The 21,038-nt window shown below is 43.5% G+C and overlaps 3 protein-coding genes across 15 annotated transcripts; 1 reads left to right on the forward strand and 2 right to left on the reverse strand.

The window, feature by feature from the left end:
• The first annotated feature begins 1,511 nt into the window (after window positions 1-1,511).
• On the forward strand, window positions 1,512-8,811 carry JOSD1 (Josephin domain containing 1). 8 transcript variants are annotated; one of them, XR_014538969.1, is made up of 7 exons: window positions 1,540-1,671; window positions 2,352-3,192; window positions 4,615-4,697; window positions 5,350-5,478; window positions 5,599-5,793; window positions 6,451-7,534; window positions 8,586-8,811. XR_014538969.1 is itself a non-coding variant. In XM_083573528.1 (6 exons), the coding sequence occupies exons 3-6, from the start codon at window positions 4,654-4,656 to the stop codon at window positions 6,548-6,550; spliced, it is 468 nt and encodes a 155-aa protein (XP_083429654.1). In that variant the 5' UTR covers window positions 1,540-1,671; window positions 2,352-3,192; window positions 4,615-4,653; the 3' UTR covers window positions 6,551-8,811. The 8 variants fall into 8 exon arrangements, 3 of the variants coding, with proteins under 3 accessions (XP_083429653.1, XP_083429654.1, XP_083429652.1); XR_014538972.1 differs by lacking the exon at window positions 4,615-4,697 and having other exon boundaries at window positions 6,451-7,176; window positions 7,445-7,534; XR_014538973.1 differs by lacking the exon at window positions 4,615-4,697 and having other exon boundaries at window positions 6,451-6,578; window positions 7,445-7,534.
• A 272-nt stretch (window positions 8,812-9,083) lies between these two features.
• On the reverse strand, window positions 9,084-14,049 carry TOMM22 (translocase of outer mitochondrial membrane 22). The gene is made up of 4 exons (XM_083573529.1): window positions 13,882-14,049; window positions 13,285-13,403; window positions 11,157-11,274; window positions 9,084-9,731 (listed from the first exon to the last, which is right to left on the reverse strand). Exons 1-4 carry the CDS (start codon window positions 13,984-13,986, stop codon window positions 9,657-9,659), a joined length of 417 nt encoding a protein of 138 aa, XP_083429655.1. The 5' UTR covers window positions 13,987-14,049; the 3' UTR covers window positions 9,084-9,656.
• Window positions 14,050-14,959: 910 nt separating this feature from the next.
• On the reverse strand, window positions 14,960-20,901 carry CBY1 (chibby 1, beta catenin antagonist). 6 transcript variants are annotated; one of them, XM_083573915.1, is made up of 5 exons: window positions 20,584-20,901; window positions 18,882-19,000; window positions 17,953-18,058; window positions 16,767-16,882; window positions 14,960-16,238 (listed from the first exon to the last, which is right to left on the reverse strand). In XM_083573915.1, exons 2-5 carry the CDS (start codon window positions 18,957-18,959, stop codon window positions 16,158-16,160), a joined length of 381 nt encoding a protein of 126 aa, XP_083430041.1. In that variant the 5' UTR covers window positions 18,960-19,000; window positions 20,584-20,901; the 3' UTR covers window positions 14,960-16,157. The 6 variants fall into 6 exon arrangements, with proteins under 6 accessions (XP_083430041.1, XP_083430038.1, XP_083430037.1 ...); XM_083573912.1 differs by having other exon boundaries at window positions 16,756-16,882; window positions 20,564-20,818; XM_083573911.1 differs by having other exon boundaries at window positions 20,564-20,817.
• Between the last annotated feature and the right edge of the window lie 137 nt (window positions 20,902-21,038).

A 21,038-nucleotide genomic window follows, 5' to 3' on the forward strand; every position in this document is an offset into this window, starting at 1 on the left:
ATGGGACATGGCCAGTACAAATTGGCTGCCAGTTTGTTTCTGTACCCAGTTCAAAGTGCTGTTTTGACCTTGAAAATATATTTACATAAAAGACCGTCTTCATATGAATCTGTCCAGAACCAAAGATGGTTATCTGCAGTCCTCCTTTGTGTGCCCCCTCTGAAGGGTAAGGAGGGTGGCAAAGAGAGAAAAACCATTTATAGTCACCTCATTCATAGAATGCTGTCCACAGGGTGCCAACCATGTCATTTTAGCACCAGGCAAATATGTATTTATTTTCATGGGCATTTGGGCAACATATTATTACTACATCTGTTTTTGATATATTTCTGTTGCTTTATTAATGTTGTGGGTTTTTTACAGTACTTAGCTGTAAATCATTTTGGCACATTTATTTTAGTAGATAGTGATACATAAATCCAGCATATGTAACCTAACCTATATAAGCTTGCCTTCCTTATGGTCCTTAAATCTTAAAGACAGCCTATATAGTTGAGGAAGTATGGCGGTCTTCCCCAACTCGGCGTCCCCCATGTGATGTTGGACTAACATGCTAAACAGGCCTAGCCATAGGAGCCAACTCCTAGGGGCCCTTGGGGTCTTCAGCCTCCCAATAAAATATCTGAGGGGGCCGCCCCCCCAGTTGATGGGCATTGTCATTCAAATGGTGTACATACACCGTGTGGTGTGATCAATTATGTGGGGTGGGGCTGCACCAAGAGGCAGGAGGCTAACATTGGTTACTGGCTCCCAGTTCTAATTTGAAATACTGCACAATCGCATCAACAGACTGAATAAATAACTCTCGTTTATAAATAAAATCAAGGCTACTTCAGCTTCATCCCTGAGAAAAGGTACATTCAGCAGCGCAAGGGTTCCCAAACTGTGGTCCTGCGTTGTGGGGGGGGGGGGGGAATATTTTGGGAATCACTGCAGTCGGGTAGGGGAGGATCTTTGCTGCTCCAGCACAAACGGGCAGCGGCTGTCATGCACGCAAGCTGCCTGAAATACAGTGGTACCTCGGTTTAAGAACAGCCCTATTTACGAACTATTCAGTATACGATGTATGCACCGATTGAAATGTTTACCAATGTCAGGCACCCAAACGGAGCGGGTGAGGCGAGGTGCGTTAAAACCATGACTCTCTGACTCAAAGGCATGCATATTGTTAATTATATTTTTATCCCACCCGCCACGCGGCTTAGGAATGCCTACACCCGCCTTTTATGTCCTTAACAACACCTCTGTGAAGTGGGTCGGGGCTCAGAGGACGCCTGGCAGAGAATTCCGTCCGCGCCGGGCTTCATAGGCATGAGGAGGAATTGTGAACACGCGGTCCTCCTCCTGGCTCGTCATGCCCAACCCTGAGCCACACAACTCCGCACTGCCTATAATAAGGCACAGCTCAAGCCGCACGCACAGCCGAGGGTTAAGATTTCAGAAGAGATTGCAAAGGCAACGTCTCCGGCGCCGTCTGAAAGGGAGGAGGGAGAGAGAGCGAGGACCGCCTTCTCTGACGTCACGCGGAACCCTGCTCCATAGGCCCGCGCCGGGGGCGGGCTCAGCGCGCTCACACACACGCGCGCGCGACGGGGAAGGGCTCTGTTATGGTTGCGCATGCGCTGGCTCCTGGGTGGTTGTTGGGCTTCAGCAGGTTGGGGCCGCTAACGGGTGAGTAGCAGCGTGACGGGGGGACGGGGCGAGGGGTCGCGAAGGGAGAGAGGCGTTCCGTGTGTCCCCCCCAAAAAAAAACAAGAATGCGGGAGGGCCTGTGGGGTTGCCCCCCACCAGAGTAGAGCTCTTTTCTCCCACACGTCACCCTGGACAGCCTCTCTTCCTCGCCCCCCCTCAAAAGACTCTCCGGTTCCCTCTCCTCCCGAGTTGGCGAGTTCAACGCCTCCCCCCCTCTCCGCGCCCCACAATCCAGAGAAGGAGCTGCCCCCCCCCCCCCGAGCGGGCACAGGGGCCTGCTGACTGCATGACTGCGGTTCCCCAGGACAGGCCAGGATTGCTGTGATTGCAAGCACAAACTCCCGTTCCCTACTCTTCCCCCCCCCCCCGCAGTTCCTGCACGCGCTTCTCCTGCTCGCACTTAACGGCGGGATATTGGCACCCTCCGCGACGCCGAGGAGGGCTGGGGAGTGCTTGTGAGGCAAAGGAAAACCCTTCTTTCCGGATGTGGGGGAACCCCGGATCTCATAAGGCAGGCCTTCCTTGCACCTTCGTGGCTTTTTTGTTTTGTTTATGCAGAGCAGTTCTGGAAATCCTTTTCTGGGGTGCTGTTTTAAAAAGTCGGTAACCGGGCAGTGATAGTTCTGTGCTTCATTGGATCTCTTCTTTTCTCCCATCAGGAACACAAGAAGCCTTGGGCAAGGAATTTTGTACCTGGCGAAGTTGGAGGACCCCCCACCTGGAAGAAAAAGTCTGTTTCCCTGTCTCTCTGCATCTGTGTTTTGGGGACGCAGCCTCTCTGACAAGATTGCAAAAATGCAGTTGATGCCTCTCTGGGGGCCCTGTATTCCTTCTGGACAGCACCAACTTGGCCTTGCTTAATTACATGATATTTGTCTTCCTCCACCCCTTTTTTGTTATTGTTGTTAGACTGAGCATATTTTAAGAGTTAGACTGTGGATCTTTGTCTTGGAGGCATCATTGACCAAAGGAAATGGAGGAAAAAGAGCGATGTGATACATTCTGTCTGACACTCTGATGTTAAGGCCATATAAAACATTTTTCAAGGGGAGGCCAAGAAAAAGATGCAAATATACTAAGGACGGTTCCTTGCAGGCTAATGGAGGTGGGAGGGTGGGAGAAAAATGATTAAAATCTTTAAGTTATTTCTGCAGCCATCCAGTGAAGACAACTATTAAAGTAACAGCAGGTGTTCCACTTGTGTGGGCTGGAGTTGTCTAGAAACGAAAGGCTGCTTGCTCTGCTTTTTGTGTGGTGGGGAGAAACTTAATAAACTTTGTCATCTCCTATCTTCACATCCTACACTACAAAAAAAATGAGTTGTGTGCCATGGAAAGGTGACAAAATAAAATCGGAATCATCTGAAACACCACAGCCGATGCCAGTGCGTATTTATCATGAAAAACAGCGCAGGGAGTTATGTGCTCTCCATGCCCTCAATAATGTCTTCCAGGACGGCAATGCCTTTACCCGAGACACGTTACAGGAGATTTTTCAAAGGTAAGAAGAACTTGGTTTGCCAGCATTATGTTAGGGGGGGTGTTGTTTTGTTTTCTGTACACGCATTCACTTCTTTAGTTGTATTTAGTGCCTCAGAAACTCTTTGTGGGTTGGATGAGGAAAAGAAGAGTTTCCAGAATTTTAACACTGATTCTGAATGGTTTCTTGTTTCATTAATCGCCACACATTTTACTAAGGAGACCACCAATACAGTTTGCCTTTTTGTCCAGGGTTCTGCCTCTCTGTAACAGCTTCTGAAGCAGAAACAAAATCCTCTTAGAGCTGCGCTTTGCATAGGTGTTTTAATGTGTAATTAAAAAGAAGACACACGGGCGAAATGTAGCCAGGGGATCTCATGAGAACACTTATTTCCAGATGTTAAATACAATTCTTGCTGTCCTGGGTATGGTGGACCATCATCCCTCAGGCTACATCTGCCAGTCTTTCATCATATGTCTCTGTCTGCTCTCTGGGATCCAGTGTCTTCTGCAAGTCCTCCTGCTCTTAACTCTTCCATGCACCATACCATTCAACTACCCAAGTTGCTTCTGCTGCATCTGCTCCTTTGATTTACACATCAGTGCTCTCCATGCTCCCTCTTTTGTTATCCAGCTAAACAGTAGCTGATATGGTCCCATTATTGTATCATGTGTGTTAGTACCTAGCTTGAAAACAGTGCTTGGAACTGAAAAAATAGGTGGTAGTCCTTGCGTGTATGCTTGATCCTTTATTTACTACTTAAATGTTTTGAGAAATGTGCTACTCAAGCCATTTGCAAACTGGAATTCTCCCAATCTCTCTTTATGGATAGTCTTGTGCACCCTTAATAATGAGTAAATATAACGGAGGAGCTTACTCTTTTGAGTAAAAATGTCTAGGATCATGCATATATTTTAAAGCTGGTAGTCTGAAGTTTTTGTTGAAAATTAAAATAGGTAATATAGTCAAGGCAATAGTTCCTGTGTTGTTTATGTAGTGTTTTCTTGTTCTTCTGGGAGTTCTCCATATTCCTTGAGACTCTTGGGAGGCTTAATTTAAGACACGGTACATTTAAGTGGATTCCCTTGAGTTTCTATCTTGAACTTATTGGAACGGAAAAGTGAAGTTTGTGTAAATGTTCAGGAACATTTAGAAAAGTTCTTAACGTCTAGGTTCCTGGCGAAGGATTCCGTGTCTTAGGTCTTTACAAATGTAATTGTTGAAGGATTATGGCTGTAATTAACGAACCCACAAAACTTGCCTATCACACACCAGAGCAAAGTGGCCCTATGCAGTCCTAATTTATCAAATACATCTTTGCCTGCTTTCTTTACTGTCTTAGATCATAGACTGTTGTATTGGTTACCATGAGCATGTGAAATGGATCAAAGCAGATCTTCCTTGCCTATTTAAAAAGTGGCACTGTCTGTTGTTAACCTTTAGGGGAAAGGACAAGGTGCCCTTCGTTCCTCCAGAGCAATTATGGATGAACAAATGTCATTTGGCTGTGGAGAGATCATTTCATGGTAAATGTCTGAGGATTGCTCATTTCCAGATGCCAGTCATAATTACAGATTGAGTTTGTTGAGATACCACACATAGCTTGTTCATGTGATTGAAACCAGCATGACCTACTTGGCTTTGTTCAGACAATAGTTGATGTTTGAATCTTACAGGAGTGTCATGCTCTTTCAACACAGAGAGGTATCTGTCACTGTAAAATCAAGAATTTTACCAGTTTTTCAAAAGTGTAGAAATCATTGTACTGTAATTCTTCTGTTTTGGATGAAGTCTCTATCAGGGCCCAGTCAGGTTTAGTGTTGTGAAAGTTTATTCTTCTCACTCTTTGAAACTTTGCTGTCTTTTATTGTAGGTTCTATAATGGTTCATTGTAATCTTCTATATGTTAGCAATGACTTTCATTTTCTTTTTTGAGGGATATAAATCCGGTGACAGAAAAACAATAGGTTTACTTTGAGAACACTTAATGCACTTCCCCACTCTCTGTCCATCCCAGCACCTATCTCTTCCTACAAATGCACAGACAGAGTAGTGGACTTAATTTATTAACCTTTTTGTCCATCTTCAGCTATCTTTCCCCAAATGGTCAGCCTTGCTTCATCATCCGCTTGGGACCAATGCTATCTTCATGTTTCTACAATGTGTTTTCATGTTCAGGTTGTCTCCCAACACCATGGTGACACCCCACAAGAAAAGCATGCTGGGAAACGGGAACTATGATGTGAACGTCATCATGGCAGCTCTTCAGACCAAAGGTTATGAAGCAGTTTGGTGGGATAAGCGCAGGTAAAGAGAACCAGACTGTCAAGAGAGACTTGCCATCATTGGAACTGGCTTCTTCCTAGTTGGGTTTGTAAATAACTGTAAGAGCCTAACAGTTTCTTTCTTCTGTTATTCTTCGTTCAGGGATGTCAGTGTAATTGCCCTCTCCAATGTGATGGGCTTCATTATGAATCTGCCATCAAGCCTCTGCTGGGGTCCATTGAAACTTCCTCTTAAACGGCAACATTGGATCTGTGTCCGCGAAGTGGGAGGTATCTACTATAACCTTGACTCTAAACTCAAGGTGCCTGAATCCATTGGAGGTGAAAGTGAGCTCAGGTAGGTTTTCTTCCATCCTAGCCGGTATAACCTAGGTGCCCATCCTCTGAACATATTGTAAATTGAAGTGCATAATCCGTTGTGTAGATTGGTTTTAATCTCCCAGAGATGAAGGGAGTAAAGTGTACCAACAATGGTGAAGAATGAAAACAAAAGCCTAGACTTTGTCCTTATCCTTCACTTTTTTGCAACAGAATTGGCTCAGATTGAAAAGTAGGCATTTGATGTTACTTAGTAATAGGAACCCATTTTCAGGGCAAGGGCAACATTACCCTGGTGGAAAGTTGTTGGGGGCTGCATTCGACTGACCAGAACCATACACGTACACACTCGTTTTTTCTCTTTTTAGTTTATTTAATACTTAATTCATAGTAAGGCTCAAGGCTCACCGGAAGGTGATTTTCTTCATAGACTTTTAAAACAAAGTTTGTTAAAGGGTGTTACTGTCTTTTGAACAGTAAGATTTTTTTTTAAAAGTTCTAAGATCTCTGCAGTTCTAGCTGAAGAAAACCAATAAGATCAAATCATGGCTGACCTGCAAGTTCTTAAAGCTATTCAAATGGCAGAATGTAGGTGCATACCAAAAATTACACTCAACAAAAAGATTGCATTTGAACTGTGCTTTCTTTTCCCCCTACCCACCTTTAACTGCTACAGGAAGTTTTTGAGGCACCAGCTGCGAGGAAAGAACTGTGAACTTCTTCTAGTGGTGCCTGAAGAGGTGGAAGCACATCAGAGTTGGAAAGCGGATGCATGACCTGCAACTACCCTGTCCTCGCACTACAGTACTGGTCCTTCTCCCTCCACCAATTTCTAATGTCCTGTGATGTGGATAATGAGCACTCTTCTCCTCTTCCCTGGAACTTTGGCATTTCCCTTCCCCGCCCATTATGAGGCCATAAGGCAAACACAAGGTATTGTCGGAGCCAACATGAAGAACAGAAGCTGGACATGTAGTAGGGGAAGAGAAGGAGGTGGACGTAACAGAACCAGATCTGTGCTCTTTAATTATAATGCATACTTTCATTTAGAAATGGGTGTTGGAATTCTCCCCTTTAATTTCCTGCTCCCCCCCCCCCCGCCTTAGAAAGACTTCATACTGGGTTACACACAACTGTCTCCAGGAGTTCCTATAGCTCCTGTTTGGCTAGTGTGTGTCTCCTTCAGGGTAGGGCTGGGGCCAGGCATATTCCTCCCCCCCCCCCAAAGCCATGCCTGCCTCCCTCCAACCCTCATTGCGGAACTCCCTACAGGAGTTTTGGGCTTTTCCTGCCTCCATACTCTTCATTATGTGTGTCCTTTGTCTCCAACACCAAACTTTATGTTGAAGAAATTTGCAAACCATTTGGGTCTCTCAGGAAACTCTAGATACTCTTAGCAAAGGTATGGTGCTTGTGGATTCCCCTTTTGTAATAGTAATTGTGCCAAGAGTTAGGGGAGTTGTAGACAAAATGGGACCATAATAATGGAGCTCCTTACAGGAGTTTTCCTGTCTCATGCTCTTTTTAAGTGTGGTCTGAAAATGAAAGACTGAATAGTTTGGAAAAGTGGTAGCTAAATTGATGCTTATTTAAAAGCCTCAAGTATTTTTGTTAGGTGGTCCACATGTAGCCTGTGTTTATTTTTCTTATCTGTCTGTCCTGTAATTCAGGGAAATATTTACTGAGCAGGGAATAAAACTACAGGCTGTTTGAGGATGAAATCATGAAACAAAAGGGAAGAGTAGCCAAGTTTCAGCAAGGTAGGAAGCTGGAAATGGAGCAAATGTTGATTTCCAAGTGGAATTATGGGAAGCAAGATCAAAGGGCTAGATTTCTGTTGCTCTTGTATAGCAACGGTCAGTTGTTGGGGTTGAGAATGCTTAAGCAAGTTTGCTGGGGATGAGGGAAGACTGTTTACAACAGGTAAGCTGAGCCACATTCTTCCACTATGATTGGCAGGTGACCCTCCTGAATTTAACTCTTCTCTCCTCACCAACTAAGTGAACAAGCTAAAGACCCTGGCAGGAGACTGAATTAGTTTTCCTTCTGATCTGATTCAGGTGTTTCACATCACTTCTTTGTGCTAGTTAGTAGGTGAAATGGAGAAGGTGGCCTTTCACTCGATTGACTTCTCCTTGAACCCCGTTTATTCTATTGTTGCATTTTTCATTATTAATGCTTTTTGCCAGCTTCATTTTCAGTAGTACTGGAACAGTGGAAGTAGAACCCACTTTTTTAGTTTCATTCTATAGGAAAATGTAATGGTTAAGGAGGGCTGAAACCCTTTACATCCTTGGAATTTGACCTGTCCATTCTAAGCATGAGCAAGATACATGCTTTCTAAGCCAGCATTCCAAGCCCTTCACAGTTGAATGCAGTGTGAATGGTATCAACATCTTGTTTATTGACCTCTGGACACTTTGCAGGCAATATACTGGGAACTTGTGTTGGCTATTCTCTGCATGTATTACAGTTCTAGCCTAATAACTTCTATTTTTACAAAAGCCCTCCCCTTTCTTCTGGACTACACATTCCAATAACCAAAGCCAGCTAGCAGAATTTGTACACACATGCACACACTTCACAAGCAGAACATCAGGCTTGCAGTTCTGCTTCTGACTTGAAGCCATTCCCCCCCCCCCAAAAAAAATCTCAAAGACATTATTTTGTCTGCTGGCTAAATAATAGCACTTTGGAGAGACCCCGTTTGCATGGAAGCCAATGGACCAGTGCACAATATGCAAATATCTTTTAAAGCGTACAGCTGTTTCTTTCCGTCTGTGTGTATTTATGTCATTGTTCTGTCCTTAGGGAAAAAGTGGTGTGATTCAGCAGCTCAGGAAAAGGGAACATGTGATCACCCACCCCTCTGGACCAGAGTTATGGCAGCAGAGGAAAGGAATCAGCCCATTCCCATTGCTTGGGAATGAAGAAGCCCTTAATTGTTTTCCTGCTTGTTTGGTTTTGTTATAGCCTTGTCTTGGGTTTGTTTACAGAGATGTATTTTGTTTAACCAAATATTAAAAATGAAAAAGCCTTCCTGTGTCCTGTCACTTCTGTGTGTTGAACTGAATTGTATTGTAATGTATATAAAGGAAAAAAATAAACACATGTTGGTATGAAGCTGTAGCCTAAGAAGAACTTATTACCCAGCTACTCTCCATTGGAGTTGAGAGGGTCCCTCCCTGCCATTACTACCGAACACAAACGTGTAAAGCTAAGGGTTGACACTCCATTGGTAAGTTTTAGTATCCTGCTGTTAGCAAGCATAATGTATGTAAAGCCTGAGATAATAAAGAAAATACTTCAATGTTTGCACTGAAACTTTAATACAAAAGTGCTCTAGCAAACTTTGATACTAATAGATTCAGCACAGATAAGACTTGGCAAAAATGACTTTTCCTGCTTCCCTTATTTTTCAAATATGTAACATTGTAGGGCAAATATCTTTCTTCAAGTAAGAGCTCACTGCATAGAGTCAAGTGCATTCTAGGTTCTTCTATATGCTGCACATTCTGGCATATTTACTCCATTTCTTGCTGTTACTGCTCTGAAATACAGTTGGAGAAGAACGCAGGGCTATTTACACTGACAATTACAGGTTAAAGTTGACCAAATATGACATGTCCTGAGGTGGTTTCCTGGAAGTAAGGCTACCAAAACAGAAGCTTCCAAAGTCTCCATAGTTACCTATAATGTTGCTTGAATGGATGGAAAAGTCATGACTGCCTAAAGATTGCAGGAGATCCAGATAGGGGTTCTGCCGTCATTAAGAATAGTTAATATCCCAAGGTTATGAGAAAAAAAACGCTGGCCTAATCAAACAGTTCAAACAAATGATTTCAATATTTCATTCCACGATATGGGTCCAGTGTAGCTTCATTAAATCTTTCCAGGAAGAGACGGCAGAGCACCTGGCATCCCTCCAGACAATCCTGTGTTTGGTCCTAATAAAATCTGTTAAGAAATGTGAAAAAGTTTACAAATGCTTGAAAAGCAAGAGCAGCATTTTAACTACTTAGCAGCCTACTCGAGGAAGGATGAATAACCCTCCAGATCTTTTGTAAAACTTTTTTAAAAAGGGAACACAGCATTTCCTACCATTCTGGAATATTAGCAGTCTCTTCTTAAAACCATGCTGTTGCTGGTGTGGAATTCCAGTACTTAAATACAAGGCTGCATTACAATACAGTCATACCTCGTGTTGCGTTACGTTCATGTTGCGTCTTTTCAGCTTGCAAACGCGGCAAACCCAGAAGTGTATACTTCCGGGTTTCGCCGTACGTGCACGCGCAGAAGCGATTGTGCTTTGCACATGCGCAGAAGTGCTCGATCGTGCCGTGCACATGTGCGGAAGAGGCGCTCTAGTTGCGGACTTTTCGGGGTGCAAACAGCACGCTGGAACGGATCGTGTCCGCAACCAGAGGTACCACTGTAATAGATTTCTATTTTCATATAAGTGGAAAAGACTGCCGTGATAAAATTAAGTGAATGAAGTGTAAAGTACTTGAAAACACAGTATTTGTTACATCTGTCATGGTACCATGGTGGTGGTCATTCAGGCAGTGTGAGAAGTGTCAGGTATTTTGTAATTCTAATATTTCAATATTCCCCCCCCCCGGTCAGGTGACCAAAGATGTTCTCTTATATCAATGGTGACATTTCTGATATGCAGCTTTAAAAGTCTAACTTTTGCAGCCATAGTAAAGGAAGAAAACTAACCAGTCATAAATTCATGCCAATAAGAAAAGTAGGGCATGTGTTATTTGTAAATAAAGGAACACATTGTTACTAATAAGGCCAGTCAAATGTCATCACTCAGAAGTTTTGCTGTGAGTGGACACAAACATCAGCCGACGTGCTTCTGAAGTCACAAAATAGGCAATACCCCAGCCAAATCTGGGAATGTGGTGTTTTGTACTCTTTCAGCTGGTTCGGTGCAATTATGGGAAGTACAAAAGCCAGAATTAACATAGAAAGGAAGAGACTATGCAGAAATCTACCCCATCTTGCATCAGCAGCTGGGGTGACTGAAAAGTGTTAGGATGATGGAATGCCTGTAAAAGACACTGCGGGAAGTGATTCATCAGGAGAAAAAAAGTGAAAGAGGTCATGCAGTAAATGAGGGGGGCTATTATTTCATCATATAACAAAGGTATATGCTACATGAGCAAACGTGCACAAAAAGATATAGATGAAGAACGGAATCAAATACAGTGAAACTGATCCACTAGATGCTTTGAGACAGGTAATTCTGCAAAGATTCAGGAATTAAATGTACTGCGTGGTGGAGGAAGATTCACAGATAAAAGGAGGAACATTCTGAAAAGGATGAGAATCACAGACTTAATAGGCAAAAAAATGCTGTAATTCAGTTCTCACCTGTCGCTGTTGCATCTGCTGTTGCTGCTCCATTTGCAGTTTCTCAGTTTCAAAAACAACAGGAAGAACTAGGATCATGAAGGAAGTGGTCCCAATCCACAAAGCTGCCCTGGAGAATCTTTTTTTGGGGTGGGAGAAGGGGAGAGAAGGTAATAAGCTAACGTTTCCAACTTCACTACAACAGAAATGACTTATCCTAAAGATCTCACTGTTAGATTGCATTAGACTATTATTCCAGTTTCAGTACCATCCTATTCATATATACTCCAAGGTAAGCTCCACTTATCTAAACTTATACTCCCTGGTAAACGGTTATGGGATTGCAGCCTTAAATCCCCTTCCTATGGCAACATTAGTGTATGTGAACCTTACAACATGTCTCATCACAATCATATTTTTGCTTCCAAATATAAATACTCTCCCTATAAATATCCATCACAATCTGAAATACCTCCAGGATTTCTCCCTTAAAACTACCAAGATTCCATTCAAACACAAAGAATTAGCAAAGGAAGGAACTAAATGCATAAATAGTGTATAAAGTTTGGTTTTATACCATAATGAAGTTTCCTTAAAGATCATAGGCAACCTGAGTGAAATCCAACATCACACAAACAGCCTTCTACTCATGTGATGCAGCTTTCTGTCATCCACAGCACACTTTAGATCCCAAATCTGTTCTGAAAAGCTCCCCAACCCTCCAGAGCAAACTTGAGCATGCAGAGACTACAACAGGAAGGGGAAATCCTCTTCTGCTCACAGAAGTTTGTTCATGAGTGGACATAACTGGATATCGCTTCAAAAGAAAAACCTTTCCTCCTCAACTCACTAAGAATGTTTTTTTTTTGGGGGGGGGGAGTTAAATACATGGATTGATCTTTGTGGGAACATTAGGATACTGTGTCATGCAAGCTTAGAAATTAAACAAGAGACCAAAGCTATGCTTTCCAACCCTCACAAAATTTGAAACACCTGGAAGAGCAACATTTTAATTTTAATCATTAGCAGCCAAAAGTGGTTCGTTATATATACCTATCTCAGGATAATACTTCATACATCTGACAAAATGAACTTTAGTCCCTGAAAGTTTTGGCTATAAAAAGCTTGTTATTTTTTAAAACATCATAGGATTCTTTGTTTTTGCTGCAAAAGACTTACAAGGATATTCCTCTGGAAATTATTTTACTCGAGGTCTTAAAAGAATATAATTATATTTCAAGCAAATCACTGATTCACAATCTTTTATTAGCAATAATTTTGGTTTCTTCTGAATGGAAACTTCTTAGTATGTATTCTATTTCAGAATGATTAAGAAAATATGATCATGACTACATTAAAAAAAGAGTAAAATGAGAATATAAATTCTATTTAACAGGGTTATTTTGTGTCCACAACCTGAGAAATTTATATTTATATTTGATGACAAATTGTTTGGTGTAGTACAGCCTTGCATTTATTATTCATGTCTATATGGAGTATGTGTGTGTAATGCGAGAGTTTAAAGAGCGAACAAAAGGAAAATTACCATTTCATGGAATAAAGGGCCCAAGCCATTTGACTACAAGGTCTCTGTTTAGTTGAACTACTATAACTGAATCATGAGTGCTATATTTCTGAGCATACTCAAAATAGTTCTCTAGAACTTCACTCTCACAAGTAAATATAGAACCCCTTTTCTCCCCAACTACAGATATCACAATTATCTCAATTATTTATGATCAATTCCATGTCGATGGCTCCTTGCAGGCAAAGGGTTTTTTTAAATATTTAATTTACATTCATTTCTCAGCCTTTTCTTCATTAAAGCTTGAATATGCATGGTACATTCTCAACTGCTTGACCATCATTATCCAAACAGCGTACAACGGATCATTTCTATCCTCACACTAAAAACACACACATCTAGAGTTCTGAATTAAGAAGTCTAAGCGTTCTCTATGGCTGCCTGTCCAACTTAAGAAACGCAAAACACCACCAACTCCCTAACAATTCTCCACCCCTTGGTGGCTGAAGGAGCCAGCCACTTCCGTGAGAAGGGCTACCTTAACCACCCACAAACCTGCACATGGTATCTGAGGACCAGGGACCAAGGGGCTTGGGTCCTCACCTCCCATTTCCCCCTCCTCACCTGTACATTTTCTGGGCTACAGAAAGAGACACGCCGAAGGTAGCTCCAGCCGCCGATCGGACGCTTTCCGGGAACATCTCTGTCAAGCCCCAGAGCCTCTCTGCTAGCGTCTCGTCCAGCTGCAAACGTGGAAAGGAGAGATGAGGGCGGGAGCCCCACAAAACAAGACCTGCCCCCTAAACCCGGACCCCGTTAACACGGAAAGAGCCCTGCTGAATGGGAACAAAGGCCGATCTAGTCCGGAGCTTCGTTCTCAGCAGCGGCCAGCCAGATGCCAATTATTATTATTATTATTATTATTATTATTATTATTACCCAGGAAGCCCTCCTGCAAGGAGAAACCTCAGCAGTCACCAATCCACGCTCCCAGCAGCACCGCCCCTCCGTCGAGCCCCCTCCCCCTCCCGGCTCGCGCAAGGCCCCCTCCAGAAAACACACAGAGGAGACGCTTCCCGCGCTGCTCCACCTCCTCCTCCCGCGTCTCCTGGCCTTCAGCTCACTCGAGTTCCCCGCCTGGGCCCAAGGCAGGGCCGACTCCAGAGAGGGGTCACCTCGCACATGGCCGCCCGGCCAAGCTCCGGCAGCGGCTGGCTTTACCTCGTCGTCGTCGTCCTCCACCTCCTCTTCCAGCTCTTCGGCCTTGCCCGCCGCGGACTTGGGCAGCAGCAGGTCCTCCGGGGAAAGGGGCATCGCGGCGGCCATGACTGCAACGAGGGGAGGGCAGGCAACGACGAGGCAGGCTGTCGGCAGCGGAGAGCGAGCGTCGCCGGAAGCGGAAGGAGAGGGAGAGCGGAAGCGCGCGGGCTGTGCTCTGCCGCTGCGCAGCGACACCCAGCGGACGGGAGGAAGAGGTTGAAAAGGCAACGCGGGGCTCGCTTGTTGTCGCGCAAAGGCAGCTCCTTCTTCTCTGAGCTGAATTGTATTTATTTGTGGGATGTTGCAGCGTATTCTCGCCTTACGGCCAGAGTGGTTCTGCTTATGGTGCTGGTCAGCCAGCCCACTCCCCCCCGCAGGAAATTTTAAGGCAGGGACATTGTAAGATGTGGTGGCCCCCTCCAGATGTTGATGCACTACAAATCCCATCATCCCTGACTATGGGCCTGTGTTGGCTGGGGCTGAGTCCAGCAACATCTGGAGGCCACCACAAGATGCGAAGAGATCTGGAAGGGGATTTCCCTCTTTCCGACAGTCTGACTCCATCTCTCTTTCATTTTTCCAATGACATTCAGGATCCCGTGCTCAGTCTTCTTGGGCAGATGTGTTTGTTTTTCTGACCTCTGAGGCTCTGGTGCTTTTTAAGTTGAAGAGCTCCCGTCCGCCCACCAGCAAAGCAGGCCCTTTTATTCACACACAGAGAGAACACAAAATTCCAGAAAGCAAACGAAGATTTATTCTAAAGAGAGTAAATTCTGAAGAATGGTGCTTTTGCACTTCCGAAGGGGTAAATAATATGGTAGGTAAACGTGTGTGTGCATGTAAATATATATAGCATCCATGTTTTCGGGTTGCTTTTTAAAAATTATTATTATTTATATAGGATTAATACTTTTCTGAGGAGTTAATCTTGAGGAGGGCCAGATTTCTCTTGAACTTGAACGATGTCCCTTAAAACACCACCCAGAGTAGAGTAATGGGCTATGTAATAAAACAAATACACAAGTCAACACTGCAGCAATAGAAACACTGTAATGACTTTATTTTTAAAGTATAAAAATAGATTTATACAACAATTCAACTCAACATTTAACTTACAGTGGCCTGAATGGAACTGGTGGCTGTACAAAGAATTGCCTGAAGATTTGTTTTTTACCAAGACAAGGAAGAAGGTAGAATGCACATGGAATTCATGGAGTGTTATAGAACTCTGATACATCATGAAGGAGAGGGATAAAAATGGAAGAGAACCAGTTGTTCAATGTGGAGTTTTGCCATACTAATAAGGCAATACAGCACATCACTGGGCTGGCGTGGGAAAGGAAGAGATGAAAGAACATATGGGACAGAGGTCTCATACTTCCCGGTACACTACTGTACTGTGGCTGTGAACTCAAGCTACTCTGCAAAGGAAAAATAGGTCACCTCAAAACACGGTGACATCAGGTGATTGACATGTGGGTGAACTAAGGATCTGAACCACTATGCTGAAAAGGTCCCTCCCCCCCGTGGTGTGTCAGTCAGCTTTAGAGTATAGGCCACTGCTATTCAGAATGACTGTGAGCCAACTAAAACATGTAACTTCCCACATTGTTCACTGTCATCTCCAATTATCAAAGGTTTCCCTCACTAACGTATATTGCAGGCTTATAAGGGTAAGGGCCCAGAATGCTGCCTATCACCAGTGGTGTCTCTGTATCAGCTCACTGGCTCAAGTTCAGGACCTTACTTTTCCAGAGAATTCTGCGTCCCAAAGATAAGAAACAGCCAATTGAAAAGCATTTCTGAAACATGTTAAGAGAGAGACAACAAGAGTATGTAAGTATATGTTGCAAGCAGTTTCTCCCTTTTTCTTTTGCTCTCCCCACACCCCACGATCTTGATTGCCTTCTTGGGTGGGTGGGAAGAGACGCGTATTAACTACAAACCACTACCTGCTACTGATTAAATTAAATGTATATTGCGGAAATATGTTAAGAGCACTTGGATAGAAGCTCCATTAGGGAAGAAGACAAGTAGGACAGCTGCTTTCTGACAGCACTGTAGAACTTAATAGTATTTCACATTTGGAGTCCTGGCTAGATATCCAGCAACATAAGGTCACAACAACAAATGTCTTCCAAGGCAGGTGTGGCTTCCTAAGTTCCTTGCAGTGGATGGTTTTAACCATATCCTCTTGCTCTTCCCTCTTCCACCTTCTAGAGGCCTTCACATCCAGTTCACTTCCTCTTTCGGCTATAATTTTTCAGTTCTTCCATCTCTTTCTGCATGAGGTGAGACTCTGCAGTCGTCTCAGAGAGCTACAAATAAAAGGAAGAAATGGCAAAAAATGGCATTTGTTTTCCCATGTTGTTTTAGTGCTGGTAACCCTTAAAAACAAGTACATTTGTTTGTTTCTCTCTAAAGCAGTGGATTTCAAACTACAAATCCAGAGGGAATTCCTCATATCATCTTCCATTAACTTCTGCCTATTGCAGATGATTCTGGGACTTGTAATGAGGCACATTCACAATGAATGGCAAGCACTAGTCCTCTGGAATGCATTTAATATTCCTTATGAACCTGGGCTTTGTGGGGGAAATCAATAGAATAATATTGGAAAAGCTCTTTTCTGGGCAACCATGCTGCCACTGCCTATCTTCTTGTAAAAGGAACCCAGGGTTCTCAATAAGATCATGAAGTGTTCTGGAGCCTGGTTTGAATCCCACGAGACATTGACCCACTGTGTCACCATTGTCATTCCCCTGGTTTTGTATCAAGTAGAAAAATTAATGCAGATATCAAAGACATATTGATGCACAGAGGTGAGTGAATCACCTCATTCTCACCATATCCAACAAAATGTCAATTTTCAGCTGTAGGAGATTGTTCTCTTCCTCCAGCTGCTGGATCCGTTTCCGAAGGCGGTTTGTCTCCCTGCGGTCCCCGGTGTCCCCAAATGATTCTAGGAGAGAGAAAGTGGTCAGTACTAGAATCACCTTGCACTCACAGAAGTGTCAAAACTTCACAACTATAGCCTGCTCCTTGGGAGAAAGGCGATGGCAAACCTAGACAGCATCTTAAAAAGCAGAGACATCACCTTGCCAACAAAGGTCCATATAGTAAAAGCTATGGTTTTCCCAGTAGTGATGTATGGAAGTGAGAGCTGGACCATAAAGAAGGCTGATCGCCGAAGAATTGATGCTTTTGAATTATGGTGCTGGAGGAGACTCTTGAGAGTCCCATGGACTGCAAGAAGATCAAACGTATCCATTCTTAAGGAAATCAGCCCTGAGTGCTCACTGGAAGGACAGATCGTGAAGCTGAGGCTCCAATACTTTGGCCACCTCATGAGAAGAGAAGACTCCCTGGAAAAGACCCTGATGTTGGGAAAGATGGAGGGCACAAGGAGAAGGGGACGACAGAGGACGAGATGGTTGGACAGTGTTCTCGAAGCTACCAACATGAGTTTGACCAAACTGCGGGAGGCAGTGGAAGACAGGAGTGCCTGGCGTGCTCTGGTCCATGAGGTCACAAAGAGTCGGACACGACTAAACGACTAAACAACAACAACAACAACAACAACATAGCCCTCTAGCAGCTCTGAGAAACAATTGCATTAGCTAGATGGAATCCAACATGGTCAATGTGCTGACATCTTGGTGTACCTTTAAGATGCCCTATTAAATGTCCTCCCCAAGAAGAGTGTCAGTAGCCTTGTGATATGAATGACCATTGGTGAACCATGCACACCCACCCACTGAAGCTGGCATCTTCACCTAGTCAGACCCAGACTACAGCACAAATACCACTCCTGACACAAGGCCGGAAACCAGAACCAACATCAACACTACAGTACTAATATTTGCCAGAATACATCAAATAAGGGGGTATGGAGGACAATGGGAGTACAGACTCAGTATGGATGGGGATTATTGCAAGAGTTGTATCTTCTGAGGAACAGGATGAGGCCACTGAGAACCTGATAAGGATTGCTTTTGGATTATGGCCAATGGGATTAGTGTTCTCTCTCACCTGCTATCCACTGGCCATTCTCAAACCTCATACTCTGTCCAGTAAGGGTCATGACAGGAGTGCCATACTCCAGGCCTAGCTCAATCTCCCGGCTTGATCTATCCAGCTGTAGGAGGAAAATGGACACAACGTTTTGTTTTCATTCTCCTCAACTCAACTATACAAAAGATAAGATTCATATTCATTGCTCTGTCCACTTTGACTCTGATCTTGCCAATAACTGGCATGTGGCCCTCCAAAGGTTCCCCACAGGGGCCCTTGGGTTGAATAATATTCCCCATCCCTGGTTTTGTCAATCCAAGATTTTACCTGCTAAAACAGTGGCACGGGGGACAGACACACAGTGTAACAAAGATGCATGGTTTATTGTTTTTACAGACAATTGGAAGCCTTTAAAATTAATCAACACAAACACTGCAATAATTATGATTCAGACCTTCCACTCAGAAAAAATCAGAGCAAGAATCTGAAACATAACCCTTTTTCCTTCTAGGAGTGGATGAGCTATTCTAAGTGTTGGTACTCCTCGCTTGTAAATTAGAGGTATTAATAAGTTGCATGTGTGTTTGTGTATTTATTCCTGTTGTGCAGCTGCTTAAAAGTTTTGTTTTAGAATTGATGGGGTTGTATCCAATGCTAGTCCTGCTCAAAACAGACCTTTTGAGGTGAATGGCAATGACTAACTTAATTTCAAATCTACACTGAGCACGACTGTATAAAACCCATGGTCTGTAGTATTTATGGATTTCTATGAGCAGCACACTCCAGTCTATGATACATTCTGTGTGCAGCATATGGTTGTGACTGGCTCTGCCTCTCGTTTCCAAGGCACTATTTTGTGACTGACTGTAGCTGGGGGACCCTGGGACTCTATTTTTAAAAGGGGGAGAATTAGGTCCCAGAAACCTGTTTTAGGTTCCAGAACTTACCATGTGCAAATTGGAAAGTGAGGCTGATTTCCTGGGTGGGGTTTTCTTTGGACTGAATGTGTTTCCAAAGAGCGGCATGGCTTCCTCGCTTAAAATCTTGTTAGAATTGTTCTGGTTGCCTGAAATAAGAAGGAAGCAAAAGAAACAAAAGACCATTACCTCATGACCTCATCACTGTGGACCACATTAAGAGGTTGTGAGTCAGAGCAGATTGGCCTACTTAGTGTCATCAAAATAGTGAGAACAATAACTGTCATTTTCCAGAAACAAGTTCCTAGTTCGCGTGGATCTGGAGAATGTTAAAACATTTACAGCTCCCCCAGCCTAACCTTTTTTAAAGAAAAATGGTTGGTAATTTTTTAAAAAAAGAACATTTCTACTATGGGCTTCATGTTAGGCTACTAAATACACTAAGTATTTTGTGTGGAATTGCCACCCTATTCCATATTGTAATTTGCTTTAACTGTTTTTAATAATGAATTTTAAATGGTTGTAACCAGTCCTGGGATCTAATTATGAAAGGTGGGTAATGAATTTAATAAATAATAATAATACCTTATGCACTCATATTTTTAGGAGGGATTACAAACAGTGTTGTCATCCATATGTAATCCTCCCTTTATTCCAATCACAAAAAAATAAAATAAAAAATGCAAGGGGGAATAGGGGATACAGAACGGTAGCACATTCTCCACAGGTCTGGTGGATCTTAGCACTAATATTCTGTCTGTTTAACTTAGTTTCATTGGGATGAGGGGAAACATCCCATTTAAGAGAACATAAAGTGACAGGATAACAAATGCTATCTGCAAACCCAAAATTAGACTAATCCATCACCATCTTTCGCATATTTGAAATCGTCAGGTCAGGTCATTCAATCTGCTTTTGTGTATGCATGGTTTGGGAAATATCAATTGTAGCAAAAGATTAGATACAGTACTTGAAAAATTAAAAGGGGTATCATATATCCTATTCCTTTTGCTGCTCATTACTGCCCTTAACAACAAGTCTGCAAAGTGCCATTCCTCAAAATTATCTCAATATTGGAACTAATATTGAAACAATGAAATCTGTTGTCATTGCTTCACCAAAGTCAGGCTTGGAGGTTTAGCTGCACAATGAGTGTGATCAAGCACAATATCTTAAATTGAATATTGTAAAAGGTGGTTCTTCATTATTTATGCAAATATGTGAGAGACCCTTTGAAGCCATGCCTAGCACTGCTGGATTCATCTAAAGAGAGTGTGGAAATGAATCACTTACCACGTAGCTTGGAATACAAGTATTTTCCACCCACCTCTTAGACACACTCACACAACTTTAGCAGATGTGCCGCTATGCAAAAAATCAACAGGTGCAGCTCATCACTGCAGCTCCATCTTTGGGAAAGCTGCACCTGTTGAATATCTGCCTGAACTACAGCTTTAAAAGCTCTCTCGGGCCGGCAAGTGGCAACCTTAGCGGCACCTTAAATGCCGAGACCCCTAACTAACCCCAACAAAATCCTGATTCTGGTTATAGTGGGAGCTTAATACTCTGCATCCCATTGTTCAGGGGGCAGATCGAGACCGCAGCAAATAAAGTAACGGGGGAGGGGGAGGGAGTCGAGAGTCGCTGCCGTCCTAAACCCGCCAAATGGCTTCACCCCAGCATCGCGCACCGACAACCGTGGAGCTCCTCACCCAACAGATGCACAACACACCTCCGCACCCTGGTTGCAGCCACCGAGATCAATTGCGCATGCGCACTCTCTGATGCTTCGCGACTTGCGGTAGCCGAGAAACGCACAGCGGGCGGAACCACCCCAGGAAAGAAATCGAAAATTCCACAGGACAGAGGAGGGGGCACACGCATTTCATTTTAAATACATAGAGTGGCGGAATTTTTTAAAAAAAATGGCTCAAAATAAGTAAAATGCCCTGCGTCTGGAGGAAGCTTGTGAGAATATCAGAAAATGCACCCCTTCTCTTTTCGTATCATGGTTGTATCCCAAACCGCCGGGAAACGCGGAGCGAACGGCAGCCTCGCGGATGGGACCGTACCATTGTTTATAAAAGGCGGGGGGGGAAGAGAAAATAGTTTTGGTCGAGTTGTAAAATTACGTTAACAGTGTTATTCCCTCGGGAACAGAGCTCCTGAGTGAATTGCATCTCACAC

This window comes from Podarcis filfolensis, assembly GCF_964270895.1.
Source record: "Podarcis filfolensis genome assembly, chromosome: 10".
In the NCBI taxonomy this organism is placed as follows: Eukaryota; Metazoa; Chordata; class Lepidosauria; order Squamata; family Lacertidae; genus Podarcis; species Podarcis filfolensis.

Excerpts from the sequence above, each read along its gene's own strand:
- JOSD1 (XM_083573527.1), top strand. The coding sequence starts at position 3,008 with ATGAGTTGTGTGCCATGGAAAGGTGACAAAATAAAATCGGAATCATCT. Across the intron at positions 3,193-5,349 it reads TTACAGGAGATTTTTCAAAG|GTTGTCTCCCAACACCATGG; the intron begins GTAAGAAGAACT and ends TTTCATGTTCAG. Across the intron at positions 5,794-6,450 it reads GGAGGTGAAAGTGAGCTCAG|GAAGTTTTTGAGGCACCAGC; the intron begins GTAGGTTTTCTT and ends TAACTGCTACAG.
- TOMM22 (XM_083573529.1), bottom strand. The coding sequence starts at position 13,986 with ATGGCCGCCGCGATGCCCCTTTCCCCGGAGGACCTGCTGCTGCCCAAG. Across the intron at positions 11,275-13,284 it reads GTAGCCCAGAAAATGTACAG|ATTCTCCAGGGCAGCTTTGT; the intron begins GTGAGGAGGGGG and ends CCCCAAAAAAAG. Across the intron at positions 9,732-11,156 it reads AGCAGATGCAACAGCGACAG|ATTTTATTAGGACCAAACAC; the intron begins GTGAGAACTGAA and ends ATTTCTTAACAG.
- CBY1 (XM_083573911.1), bottom strand. The coding sequence starts at position 20,735 with ATGCGTGTGCCCCCTCCTCTGTCCTGTGGAATTTTCGATTTCTTTCCT. Across the intron at positions 19,001-20,563 it reads GTGTGTTGTGCATCTGTTGG|GCAACCAGAACAATTCTAAC; the intron begins GTGAGGAGCTCC and ends TTCTTATTTCAG. Across the intron at positions 18,059-18,881 it reads CACTTTCCAATTTGCACATG|CTGGATAGATCAAGCCGGGA; the intron begins GTAAGTTCTGGA and ends TTCCTCCTACAG.